This window comes from Zosterops lateralis, assembly GCF_965231275.1.
Source record: "Zosterops lateralis genome assembly, chromosome: 15".
NCBI classification, from domain to species: domain Eukaryota; kingdom Metazoa; phylum Chordata; class Aves; order Passeriformes; family Zosteropidae; genus Zosterops; species Zosterops lateralis.
Window position 1 is genome coordinate 10,564,081 of NC_139775.1, and position 13,310 is coordinate 10,577,390.

The window sequence follows — 13,310 nt, forward strand, 5'->3', positions numbered from 1 at the left end:
TAAAGAAAAGTAGCTCACCTGTCTTAAAGATTCATAGGCTATTTTTCTAATTATTATTTTCAAACTTAAAAAGTCTGTCCAGCCCCTTGAATACCTAATACATGAATATTGTTTCATCTAAAGATCAAAATTATAGTAATCTCTAACTTCAACTAATTTTTTGTAAATTTTTAAAAATATACATCAAATATATATTGACACAGGGGTCTTTTAGGTATATATAATCTATATAAAGGTAGATAAAGGTAGACCACCTCAAATGTGGGGGCACATAAGACATTCCAAGTGAGGCAAGAGCAAAATTACTGTTGTCATTATACACTTCCAAAATCTGAGCATCCTTTAGGTATCCTGATACAAGGCAGTAACTGCTTGTCTGGGAGGCTCATCACACTCTCCATAACAGATACATGAGGGAGATTTGTATGGCTTAGGGTGACTGAAGAGGAGGCTTCAAATGGTATTTTAAAAAAATCTGGTTTGTAAAGGCTTACTGCTTTAGTTACTAAATTCAGTGAGGGTTAGGAGATCATATTTTGGCCCTAAATAAATAGTGGCAATTTTTGACTGTTCCTTTTCTGCTGTAGGCACTAATGAATAAACTGTACTGGCCGTGCAGTGGTCAGGTGTTTCCTTGGGTGTTCCTAGAAAATTTTATTAGAAATACACTAACATTTCCCAATTTTTGATGGGGGAATGCGGTGGGGGCAGAAGAGAGGTAGTTTTAAACCAGTATTTACCTGAATCAGTTCCCTGAAGCCCAGGCCTTGTGCAGGCAGTTCAGTGTGTAACAGGACTGGTACTGACACAGTCTTCACAGGGCTGCTTTGCTGTGACACAGATCTTTGTTAATAGAGCTGCCTTAATTAAAAAGTACAGAGTTCATTATGAAATTCTGGTTTGACCCTTAGAGTTAGATTTGACTAAAAAATAATTTCTCTTGGGAGCTGCATAGAAGAGGTTGGAAATACATCAACTTGATATTTAATATCAATTTGATATCAATTAATTTGATATGGGAAACTGATTACAAAAGAGGCAGAGACACAATCCTGGTGAATCCTGAGTAGCTCTGATAATCAGAGGTGAGGTGGAAAGGGGCAATTCTGGCTGAGCAGTCCCTGGGGTGTTCCCTCCTTGCTGGGGGTTGTTTGCAGAGAAGCTGAAGTGCTGTAACAGCCTCAAGCTCCACTCAGTGATGTTGCCTCCTCTTTTTTTCCATGGCAGCTAGCTCATGTCCTTTGCAAAACTGAGAGTAGCTTAAGGCCATCATTTCATGCATGACTTGGTAAATTGTGCAAGAAAGAGCATTGCCAAATGAGGAGCTATGCCAGTTTTCAATAAGAGGGCCATCTGTGACAAAATGTTTTAGCAACTTTGAAAACAATTGAGTTCTTTCCCATTTTTACTTTGATTTCATTTAGCATGTAAGTAACTTTGCAGCCTCCCAAGATTAAATTTATGTTACTGTATCCTTGTTTTCTGTGCATTAAGGTTTTTTTTTGAGTCAAGTGGTTTCATTTCAGACCTGATCCTGCGTGGTACTGAAAAATGACTTTGCATCAATGTCAATTTTGATTCCTGTTGGACACATTTGTCAGGGTAGGTGAAATTCAGATATTGATGGATGATAAGAAGCATATAAATAAATTGTTAGTAGCTACAGCAATAGTACCTAAAAGTAAAAGTACTTTTTGGTGAAATTAAAACATTTTTAAATTTAGAAAGAATTCCAAGTGAGCTTCTCTCCCTTAGCCTAGTCTATAATATCTCATTACCATTTTGTTTCATTAAACTTAGGAAGTTGTTGTAATGGAGTTTTCACATAGCAAGGATTATTGAGGAAATCTGCCATTTGAGAGATCTCTCAAATTGTCTTAAACTAGAAGACTACCTCTATTGATAGTAGACTGGCAATAATGGGACCTTTAATATAGTATTTTTAAACTAATTTTTGTGTAATTTCATTATAAGAGTTTTGGTTTTTTAAAGAGCATGCTCATACTTAGCTTACTTACCTGCACTTTCTGAAAGTAAGAGGAAAATTATAGAATTGTTTTCTGGAACCTAGAGGTTTAATTTGACATTTAATTTAGCTGTCTAACATCCTGAGGTTAAGCATCTTTCAGCTGGTATAGTAAAGCAAATAAAGAGCAAGTTAGTGTCACTCACTAAGGAGAGAGAGACAGAAATCTGCCTTGTGCCCATCAGACCCTGCTTTGGAAACTCTGATTGTGCCTGATAATTTGGCTGCTTGTTTCTCTTGGCAAGTGCTCTCTGCAACAGGTCATTTTCAGAAAGAGGAAACCTTTTTGTAATTTCACATTATTTTAGAAGGAACAGAGTATGAAGAAAGTTCCTGACCTTTAAATACGTGTTTATGTAGGATGCAGGCCTGATAGGGAAAACTTCAGGTGGAATATATCTTCAGAATGCATGATTCCAAATTTCTTGAACATGTGTTGTAGCTGCTTTTAGACAAGTGCAGAGCTGCCCATGTGGAGAGGGCAATCATTTAGGGATAAATCCACCTGCCTTCCAGAATAAATGTTGCCCATGAAGATGCTCAATGCTCCATGTGCAGGGATATTAGTGTTTCTTACAGAACTTTTGAAATAAGTGTCCCCCTTACAAAACAGAAAATTTACAAGAGTTAGACACTTAAATGCAGATTTTGTTTTCTTGTTTTTGCTTAGTGAAGTTGACTTCTTATCACGTTTGCAGCTCTTTAATTTAAAACTGCAAATATACCTAGAGATGGAGTGTGAATGTCTATTAAAGCAGCAGTCCTAACTCTGCAGCATTTGGTCAATTCTGTAGGCAGTAATCTGCTTGAATTTGGCGAAGCTTTTGGGAAGGCTGTGTATGTACTGCCAAGATTAATCCCACTGTGTTTGCACAAACTTTTAATATGTTTTATTCTAATTCTAATTTGAAAATTTGGACTGTTTTATTGTGATATTTCACAAAATTTTATGAGAGTAATTGAGGAAAAATATTTGGAAATAACACTAAACTCTTTCTAAATTTAGATTAATTAAAATCATATAGCCCTGAAGTTAGAAAATGTGGGTATTTCTTGTATTGGTCTTTTACACCATTAGACTCAGTGTAGTGTACACAGTATGTTGTATACCAAGTATTTCTCCAAACCACCATGTCCCTTTTCATATTTTAAACATAGATTAATGTTAGAGCTGCAATTTTTCCCCACTGTGAATTTCACTTGCATTTGAGGATTTTTAATCTGTTTTTGCTGCTGTTCCAGTAATTCTTCTGAATGATAACACTGAAATAACCCTTACACAAAGATGGAACTGCAACCTCATCTCCAGCAACCGTGACAAACATCACTGTAATATTTACAGGGGGAAAATGTTCAGCCAGGGTGAAATGCAGAGATGCATTAAAACATCAAACATTAAAAAAAAAAAAAAGGCAGTTGAAGCTGCTTAATTGCTTTGCTTAGAAAGACTAATGTAATGTCTGAGGAAGTAATCCCTAAATAAGTTAGGAGGTGAGATCTTTCAAAGGAGGAAAAAAACCCAGGCACAGACCTATCAGGGAATTCAATGATGAGACTGTCAAGAGCAGTAAAGCTGATGTGTTGTTAAATGTCTTTGAGAGAGATTTCCTGGTGCTCTGTGTCTTAATGCAGTGAAAAGCAACCTTCAGAGGGTGAACACTTGGCATTATCCTATTGGAACCCAAAAGTTTCCTCTGGCATAGGAGTGGGGGGTCTGTCAAAATGTGTGACTCTGAAGTATTCCGTGTAGGAAGGAAGGTGGCTGTGAAGGATGGAGCAGGAGGAGGCCATCCCTCTGTGGTACTGAGCTGGCACATTCATTGGTGCAAAACCAAATCTGTTGTGGCAGCTGGAGCAGGATGGTGGAAAGGAAAAAGCAGGAGAGCAATGGAGTGAGGGATGGAGGGAAGGCACAGTCATGTGTGGTGAGGGAGGTTTAGGCGGGCTCTGGTGTGGGCAAAGAGGCAAGAATTGCCCTAAGGGCAGGTGGGTCTGATACCAGAGCTGGGAGAGGGGAATGGGAGATGGGGAAACAGGCTCCAGGCTTTGAAATGGCAAGGAGGATGGAACAGCAGGGATACCCAGATGGAGCCAACTTCGACAGAGCTTTTTTGTGATATTTGGCTGCTGTCTGGAGCTTTTAGGGCTGCTTTTAGTGTGTAAGCTGCTGCTCCACATTCATTCCCCTGAGCCCCACGGCAGGGATTTCTGGCTGACAGCGCCTGCATCAAGGCAAAGGAGAACACTCTGGGGTTTCCCGGGCTACCAACCTTTCCCTGGGGATGTCACCGCGGGGAGAGCGCTGGAGTTCGCCTCTCCCGTGCCCCAAGCCCGGCGCTCTCGCCGCTCCCCCAGCTTCGACACCCCCTCCCCCGGCTGCCCGCGTCTGACTCATCCGCGGTGCTTGTGCAAGCGCAGCGGGGCGGGGGCTGGGATGGGGGAGAAGCCTTCAAAGTACCGGCGGCTGCTCTGGGTTTGACAGGGCGGCCCCTGCAAGGGCGGCGGTGCCGGGGGCGGCGGAGCGGAGCGGGCCGGGCTGGGCTGAGCGGGGCTGAGCTGAACTGAGCCGAGCTGGGCTGAGCTGAGCTGGGCTGAGCCGAGCTGAGCTGAGCCCGCAGCGCCGCGCAGGCGGCCCCGGGTGGAGCCACCGCACCTCGGGACTCCGCACCGCCAGTGCCCGCCGCGTCCAGGAGCCGGGAGCAGCGCGGGGGCTCCGTGCCTGGGGAACTGCCGCGGCAAGATCGCAATTTAAAATTAAAATAAAAAAAAATTAAAAAAAAAATAAAAAAAAAAAAGAAAGAGGAAAAAAAAAATTGAAAAAAAAAAAGGGGAAAAAAAAAAAAAAAAAAAAGAGAGAGAGAAGATGAAGACGCTTAAATGCCTCCTGCCAAAAGTAAAGAGCGAACCTCAGTTGCAATGGCTCCGCTAAAACTTGACCATGCGGGATTTCAGGCGATAAAGAGCTGCCGGGCTGCTGCTGCTGTTCACCGCCGCGGGAACAAGTTGCAGGATGAAATCCAGGCGTTAAGGGACCTGTTTTCCACTTGGCTGTTTGCAGAGGAATCTACTGAAATGACTTTGAGCATCTTTAAACTGGAACTATGTGGAGGGAGAATGCAGTAAGTATGGCCTGGGGGGAGCCCGGGGGGCTCCGGGGCAGGGGCGGGGAGCCCCCGGGACCGCTCGAGGCTTTGGGTCCCGCTCCGGGCTCTGGGTCCCCCCCGGTACCCGGGTCCAGTCCGGGGATGCCGCCTGGGCTGCTTTGCCCGTGTCCTACATACAGCCGGGGCTGCTTGAAATGCCTTCGTGCATATTTGCTGGGAATTGTGAATGAAAAAAGCAAAGCAATCGGGGTTTCCCGTGGCGGCTCCGCTGTAGTGTCTCCCCGGGTTTGTTTATGGTAAATTGGGGATGAAGCGGTTCCGTTTCAGGAGGGGAAAGATCTTTAGCCCAGCAGCGCTCCAGGTTCTGCTTTGCTCTGAACCTGCCGAGAAAACTCTTGCCCTTGCTGATGTTAATGAATTAGTTCGCTTTGAGCTGCGCTGTCCGGGCTGGATGTCTCTCCCCTCAGAGCCCAAACCCGTCCATCTCACTGGGAGGCAAAGGGGCAGTGGGGATTTTCCTGACCTGGATAAGATGAGGGATGTGCCCGGACCGCTGTGGGCTGTCAGAGCTGCTCTTAGCCGAGAGCTGAGATCTGCTCCTCAGTGCTGGGGGGAACTTTGAGCGCAGTCACTTTATTTCCGTCCACACACCACACGGGACTGAATGTGTATGATCTGCCACCCAACCTGCCCCCGACTAACGCCTTCTCCTGGTCTCCTCCTGTCCCCCCGCTGTCCCTCCCCGTGTCCAGCCCCCCCTTGCCTGTCTCCCTGTCCCCGTAGCCTTCCCGGGATGCGATGTGGCTCGCAGGCTGCGGCGGGGACCACCGGCCCTGAGCCCGGGCAGCGAGGGGCGCGACATGCCCGCGGTGGCGACATGTCCTGCAGCGACACCGGCACCGACAGCACCGGCCCCTCCGGCAGCCGCCGCCGCTCCGTCTCCTGAGGCGCTGGGTACGTGCGGCCCCGCCGCCGCCGCTGGGGGGCGCCCTCGCGCCGCGCCCGGCCCGGCGATGCGCGTTCCCGCGGCGCGCTCCCGCTGCTCTGAGAGCCGTGCCCGCGGGGGGATCGGCCACGGGGAGGGGGGTCGGGGGAGCCTTGAGCCTTCCTCTGGCTCGGCTCAAGCCGGGGCGCCTCGGTTTGCTGTCCCACCCCTGGCCCGCAGCACAAGGCGCGCTGATGTGCGGTTCAGTGCTCTGCCCGGTGCTCGCCCCCAAAGGAGGTGGTGGTGCTGCAAGCCCGTGTCCGGCTGGGTGTTCCAGCAGCGGACGGCTCTCACTGAGGATGGGGATGGGGCTGGCGGGATGAGAGGGGAGATCTGTAAAATGCCACCCCTGATTGGACAGCCCCGCTTGTGTGTTCTGTGTGACGCTTTGCAACAAGCCCGGCTTGATGTGGCACAGGGACTCCCTTCCTGCAGCCAGCACAGAGCCAGCTATGGGGGTGGAAATCCCTCCGGGCACAGAAATAGGGGGAGATCTTGCAGAGTCAGACCCGCTCTCCTTCGCCCTCCTTCAGATAGTTCAGATCCCTTCTGTGGCTCATCTCTCTCCCCATCCTACTCCGTCTGTATTCAGCCCCTACAGAGGTTCAGTGAGACATGAGGTAACCAATGCAGTGATGCTCATTTATGGAACACCCTCCCCTTCAGCACCAGGGACAACTCTGTGCCCGAGATCAGCACTTCTGAGATGCTGCATGAGAGGACAGGAAAGAATTGAGATAGAATATTGTGCTTTTGAATCTGTTCCAGAAATGCAGTAGGATCCCTTAAGCAGCGGCTGCCTAGGAGAGATCTTCAGAAATAAACCAGCATGGGTTTGGGATGCTGTGAGATGTACAGAGGACGTGGACTGGGGTTTCCAGCAGACCTCTGGCTCACTTCTCTCATTTTGAGCTAAAATACCTCTCTCTGCTAGACTGTGACTAAAGTTTAAATAGATGTCCAGGACGAAGGAAAATATCCCGGATGGAAAAAGATTTCTTTTACCTATTTTAGCACAGCAGGGTTAAAGAGAAGGATGATCATGTCTTTTTTTAAAATGATGAAAGTTGTTTTAATTTTGTTGGCTATCCAGGAAGAATGTTAATGGGTCTTTTCTCTGAACTTCTACAGTTTTTGCCTTGCTCATGGAAGACCAGCTGTAATACTGTCATTATCATACCAAGTTTTTGATAGGATATAAGAAGCTTGACTTGGAACTAAGGTGAAGGATGTATTATAAAAAGCTGCTAAAGTTTGCATTATGCCCAGAAGCTTTCTGTTTAAAACCTTCTTTGAAGATATACAGTATATATATTTTTCTCTATGTTCTTCTTATACATTGTGATCACTTTTACAGGGGATAAAGCTGGCAAAGATGAGGAAAATTGGCTGTGCTCTCCTGGTACTCCAAGCTCTTCTGGCACCTTTGGATCTTGTTCGTGGAGCAGAGAAAAATTATCCCATCCTGAACATTGCAGTGATTCTGGGAAGGACCAAGTATATAACAGAGAGAGATATCAGAGCTCTCTGGACCAGGGAAATGTCAGCAGACCTGGCTGTTGATATCAATGTAGTGACCCTTCTTGTGAACCAGACTGACCCTAAGAGCATCATAACACATGTTTGTGACTTGATGTCAGGCACCAAGATCCATGGAGTGGTTTTTGGAGATGACACTGATCAGGAGGCAGTAGCTCAGATTTTGGATTTTATTTCATCTCAGACTTCTATTCCAATTCTTGGAATTCATGGCGGGGCCTCCATGATAATGGCAGATAAGGTAGGAAAATTTATTAAGAGGTGTTGCTATTCTAATGTACTTCATTGTGTTGGTCTCTATCATGAATAATTGCTACAAGCAGCTCTTAATTATCTTTCTGTACTTAAAAAAAAAAAGAAAAAAGTATGCATAGTGGTGTTTTTCTTGATGGCTCATCAAATATTCAGAAATATTTTGGGACTTGTGCCTGAAACTCAACTTTTTTACACTATAAAAGCAGCCCTAATGAGATATTACTCCCCAGCACATGGAATGATGGTTAAAAAACTTTAATAGCTAATATGATCAATAAATGTAAAAGCAGCCTCATAACAGTAAGTTCATAAAATGCTTTTGAGGATAAGATGTAAAACTATAAGCAGATGTTCTGTGGTGCTTATAAGAAATAGCAAGTAATAGACCTGAATGTATTTGGGTGCAACAGCAATAACAGGACAATAATAAGCCAGACTTTAGTGATCCACTACAGTGTCTGAATTAAGCAGTCTCTCACACTTGAACCAACTGCATTCCATAGATTTATTGAATTAGATTTTTGCTAATTGGATACTTGTACTTTTCTACTGCAGTTCATGAAAATCCAGTAAGGGGTTATCTGAAATCTGGAGATAATGACAAATGGTTTTGTTGGAAAACATATTTTTATATAATCTTTTGTGAGACTGGAAGAGCAGAAGTGACTCATGTCTCAAGTTCCTTAATCCTGTAACAATGTTTAAGAACTCCTGGCTGGCACTGCAGCATTGGTGTGGTGAGGGGATCGCTGCTGGTTCTGGAACAGGCACTTAGTGCAGGGCTGAGCTCTGCTGGGGACTCTGCCTCCCACTCTGGTGTGAGAGAGGAGAGCTCAAAGAGGAAGTGCAGATGTGGGAAGTCACTGGTTTGCCAGCACATGAGGATCTTTAATGTTAATTGTGACTTATTTCCTGATATTTCCATACTTTAGTGATCTTTATTCATTGACTGTTATTTCTTATGAGTGACTTTTGAATAGTCAAGGGCTCTCTGAACTCATCTGAAAAGGAAGTGGTCCAGATACATTATTTTGTGAAGTAAGGGGGAAATAGCAGCAGCATTAGTTATGATTGAGAAATCAGCTTTGAACTTTGGAAACTTCTTACCTTTGGAAAAGACTTTTTTCCATTTGGGTAAGAGCTCTGTTTCTCTTGGCATTTTCAATGATCTTCCTTTAGAACGTGTCATACAAGGGGAGGACAATAAGTGCTGTCTCTGATAGCAGAGATCCTATAATAATGGCTTTGACATCTTGATTTATACAGAAAGATCATTACAGTCAATGCTGCTATCTTAAATGCAATTGCAGTGACCAAATTACAGAGGCAGTTATTTCATGTGCTTTTAAATTACAGTGCAGATTTACTTGTCTTTTAAAGCTGGGTTTATATGTACTTAGTGCTTCTATTTGATATATATTTCACTTAACTGTCTCTGCCAGTGTAAGAACACTTGAAGATCCCAGCCAGGGCTAAGTGATGACACACTGGAAGAATTCCTTACAGAATCATCTTCACTGTCAGTAGCAGATGCGAGATGTCACTGATACAGATGTATTTTTACTTTTATATAAGAGCCTCTAGAAAATGAAACAGTCTAATTTTTTTGCCTCAGATAATACTGCTAATATTATAATTACTGTATCACTGTCTTTTGTTTTAGGGATTATCAAACTTCCTGCTGAAATTTAGCTTCTTAGATTTCCATTTGGGAAATCAAAATTGTCTTTTGTGTGTTAAAACAATCTAAGAGCAGCCTTCAGTAGCTTGAATTGGCTGAAGGAATTGTTTGTTCATGTAACTAATATTGCCTTAATTTTTAACATGACCTTTCCAATGTGCAATGTCTTGCAATGGGGTTTGGAGCATCACAATAATGAGACTTGCCTGTGTCACTCAATTAACCACTTATTTAGGAATGAATTCCTGGGAGATGAAATTGAAATTCACAGTGCTGTCATAAAGGCAGAGAGATGAAATCTGAGGGAGAAGGATTGCAAATACAAAATCTTTCAAGTCACTGTCAGGATTTTATCTGGCACACATAGGTGTTGCCTGACTTGTGAAGATTATTGTAAGTCTCCTGCTTTGTCTCATGCATTGAGATGCCTGGTTATGCAAAAGGTGCTTGGTCCCACTCCTGCTTGTGGGTGTAGTGCTCTGGGTCTCTAATAACGCCATTTCATCTATGTCCTTATCATATGAGTTCTTAGCCAGGTGGTTGTTATGTGATGCTGAACTCAACTAAACTGAGGGCACAGGAATGAGAACTCATCTATAATGCTCTATAGTGCTGAAGGTTTCACTGAATGACTCAGAGGAGATAAGCTGCCATATTCTCTGTGGCTAATAAATATTATGTCAATGTGAATCTTGACTGAAGAGCCATATCTATAAAAAAACCCCAACAACTTGTTCTGTATTTCTAAGGATGAGGTATGGCCACATTTTGAGTTTGCAGTGATTAATGCAGGACATACAACTTTTGAAGCTCTGAGTCCTTGTCTGAACATCTGGGGTGAGTGGTGTGTTGTCTAGACTGCCTCCTTTGCCAGCCCAGCCCTGCTTCAGTTTGCTCAGAGTTTGCCTGCACCATCTGAGGAGAGATTTTGCATGATTCAGACATGGAAAATAGACAGGCATGTGAAGCCAACCAGACTGGAATGTTTTTTGAACCTCACTGATCTATTTTCACCTGACATCGGCTGTCCAAACCCCACCAACAAACCAATGGGACACCTGGAGGTGTTTTACACTTACCTGATCCCAACTGTGCTGCAGAGATACCCTTTAGACAGTGCCACATGCTCTGCTCTAGATGATTTTATCACCTGCTCTTGGCAGGAGCTCTCCTGCCAATGAACTGCTCCTTGGCTGTGGTCCCCAGTTCTGCCACACACTTCAGACATACTCAGATGTAGGATGGTCTACTGAAACAAGATGAGAATTGTCTGGGGCATCTGTGCCAGCCTGCTGTGCATCACCATCCCTTGGAGGATGCTGAAAACAGGCTGGCTGTCTATTCATCTTGTATCTCTTGACATTTGAGACATCTCTATACAAACATTACTTAGGAACTGTTTTCTGACTTGAGCATTTGGTTTCAAACATAGTTACCTTTGTTTCACCACATGCTGTGATTATGATAGTATTTGTGATACTTTTTTTTAAAAACAGAACGTCATGGTTAGTTCTGTGTCAATGCTAAAAGACTTGCTTCTTCACGTGTGGGAAAAAATATCTCTACATATTGTAAATACATCCAGGAATATTTAGTGTCTTTGAACCATACTGCTTTTGCCTATTGCAAACCTAAATCGTTCTAGAAGTCTTTCTGAAAGACATAATTTGAGGCATTTTACTGTTGTGGAAGCATTGACAGTTATAACATAGTCAAGAAGTGTTACAGGTGAGGGTAATATTACAGAAGGGTTATCACAAAGTGATGCTTCTTGAAACAGATGTGGAAATGTTATGTAAAATAACTAACTGCTTTTCCAACAGACAAGTACTATATATTATTGCATAATGATTCTGTGAGAGCCCTGGAGGTTAGAGTGGGTTGCTGGAGGTTGTCTAACCCAGCCCTGGCTCTGTGATGAGCTAATATCGAAATCAGATCATCCAGTCAAGTTTTGAATATCTCCCTGGAAGTAGATACCACAGCCTCTCTGGGCAATCTGTTCCAGTAATTAACCTCTCTCACCATGCAAATATTTTCCTTTTATGTCATTAGAATTTCCCTTGATGCCACAGGCCTTTGTTCTTTCGCTGTGACTCTGAGTCCAGCTCTGTCTCAGTGCAGTTGTGGGCTGCAGTTACCGTGCTCCTTACCTGTCGCTCTCCTGGGGTGGAGGTTCCTTCAGCCCTTGCACTTGCAGTGCTTTGGACTTGCTTGGATATGTTGGTGTCCTGTATGGGGAGAGCCCAGACAGGACAGGGGAGTGCAGATATGGCCTCCTGAGTGCTGTGAGGAGAACATCCCTCTCCCTGGAGCAGCTGCTGTGCTGCTGCTGCTGCCGCAGCCTCGTTTGGCGGTGCCACCGAAAGGGAGCACTGCTGACTCATGTTCAGCCCATCCCATGGGCCCCCCTTGCCCTGGAGCACTGCCGGGGTAGCGCATGAATAAGGCATCTAATTGCTAGTAAGCACTGAGTGAAACTGTACCTTGAAATCTTTCATTTTTTTGGTGGTGATTTTTTAGGTGCTTTAGTGAAATACTTGCAGATGTTTGCATTACTTGCCATTTTCGTCTCATTAGAAAGTATAGCTGGAATTGCTTTGTTTTAGCTCATTTGAAAGGCAAAAAAGTATGCTGCACTTGTGCAAACCAGAGCTCTAAGCAGCTGTGATCAGAGCCCACCACGACTCCTGGCTCTGGGGCATTTATGCTCCCTTATCTGTACGTGACTTTGTTGACGATCCTAAAGTCCCTCTACACATCCTCCAGTTCTTTGCCAAATGTCTCAATGGCACAGTGATTCTCTAAAGGACCAAAAGGGTTCAAGAGCCACACTTAACTTTTGTACTATGTGTGAGTGTGCTTCAACTCTTAATGCTTTCAGAATTGTCTGATGGATTGCAGGGGGTTGTATTTGGTTTTTTATTGTAGAATCTTTTCTGGAGGTCACACTACATGGATGTGCTCAAATTCATATGTCTGCCATATGCATATGCAGATTTCTGTCCAGCCTCTTTAATTGGCTTGTAAAAGCAGTTTTGTATTTCATTCTAGAAAATGGTAAATTTTAGATTTTTCTATAACAGCAACTTTTCTGATGGCTGATGTGTATGGCACTATGTGTCTGAGCATATTTACTTTGGCTTTGTTACTGTAGAAGACTGGAAGATTAAACCATAGGTTGATAAATACTTTAGTGCAAAAATAGCAGTATTCATATAACTGCTGTTTCAGGTCTAGACATAGTAGCTTGCACTACTACATAGTCTGTTGCACACAGTATTTCCAGCTTCTGACTCATTTAAAGAAGCAATTGAATTTGATTTTCTTTCCTTCTAGCTGTATGAAGGCCCCTATGGGAAGAATAACCTTCAGATATTCTAATTTTTATTTTGAGCTGCAATAGAAATGTAGCACTGACCTCCTTGCAAATACTTTACTTGTTTACTTGTTCATATCCATGAGAGCCAATCTATATGTTCTTTTAAGAAAGTCTTGCACATCCATGAGATTTTTAGACCTAGAATGTAATCTGTGGTAGTACCTTTTGCACACCATGCATAGCATGCTGTGATCAGTGGTATTAAATGATTAAAAACGTGCCTGAGATTTGTCCTGCTGAGGTGAATGGAGTGAGTGGATACAATATCCCTGCTTTTCCTCCTCAGGAGGCAGTGCTGTGCCAGGGTGAGGTGGTTGGGGTAGAGCCTGCTGCTTTAG

At 43.9% G+C, this 13,310-nt stretch overlaps 1 protein-coding gene across 2 annotated transcripts in view; it reads left to right on the forward strand.

The window, feature by feature from the left end:
* Window positions 1-7,490: 7,490 nt before the first annotated feature.
* GRIN2A (glutamate ionotropic receptor NMDA type subunit 2A) overlaps window positions 7,491-13,310 on the forward strand; it is a gene marked incomplete at its 5' end in the record, with an annotated part of 159,509 nt that continues 153,689 nt past the window's right edge. Inside the window, one exon of one of the 2 annotated variants that reach the window (XM_083872644.1) lies at window positions 7,491-7,895. In XM_083872644.1, coding sequence (XP_083728770.1) covers window positions 7,491-7,895 — 405 coding nt within the window. The remainder of the gene's footprint in view (window positions 7,896-13,310) is intronic. The other variant, XM_083872645.1, reaches the window with a different exon arrangement.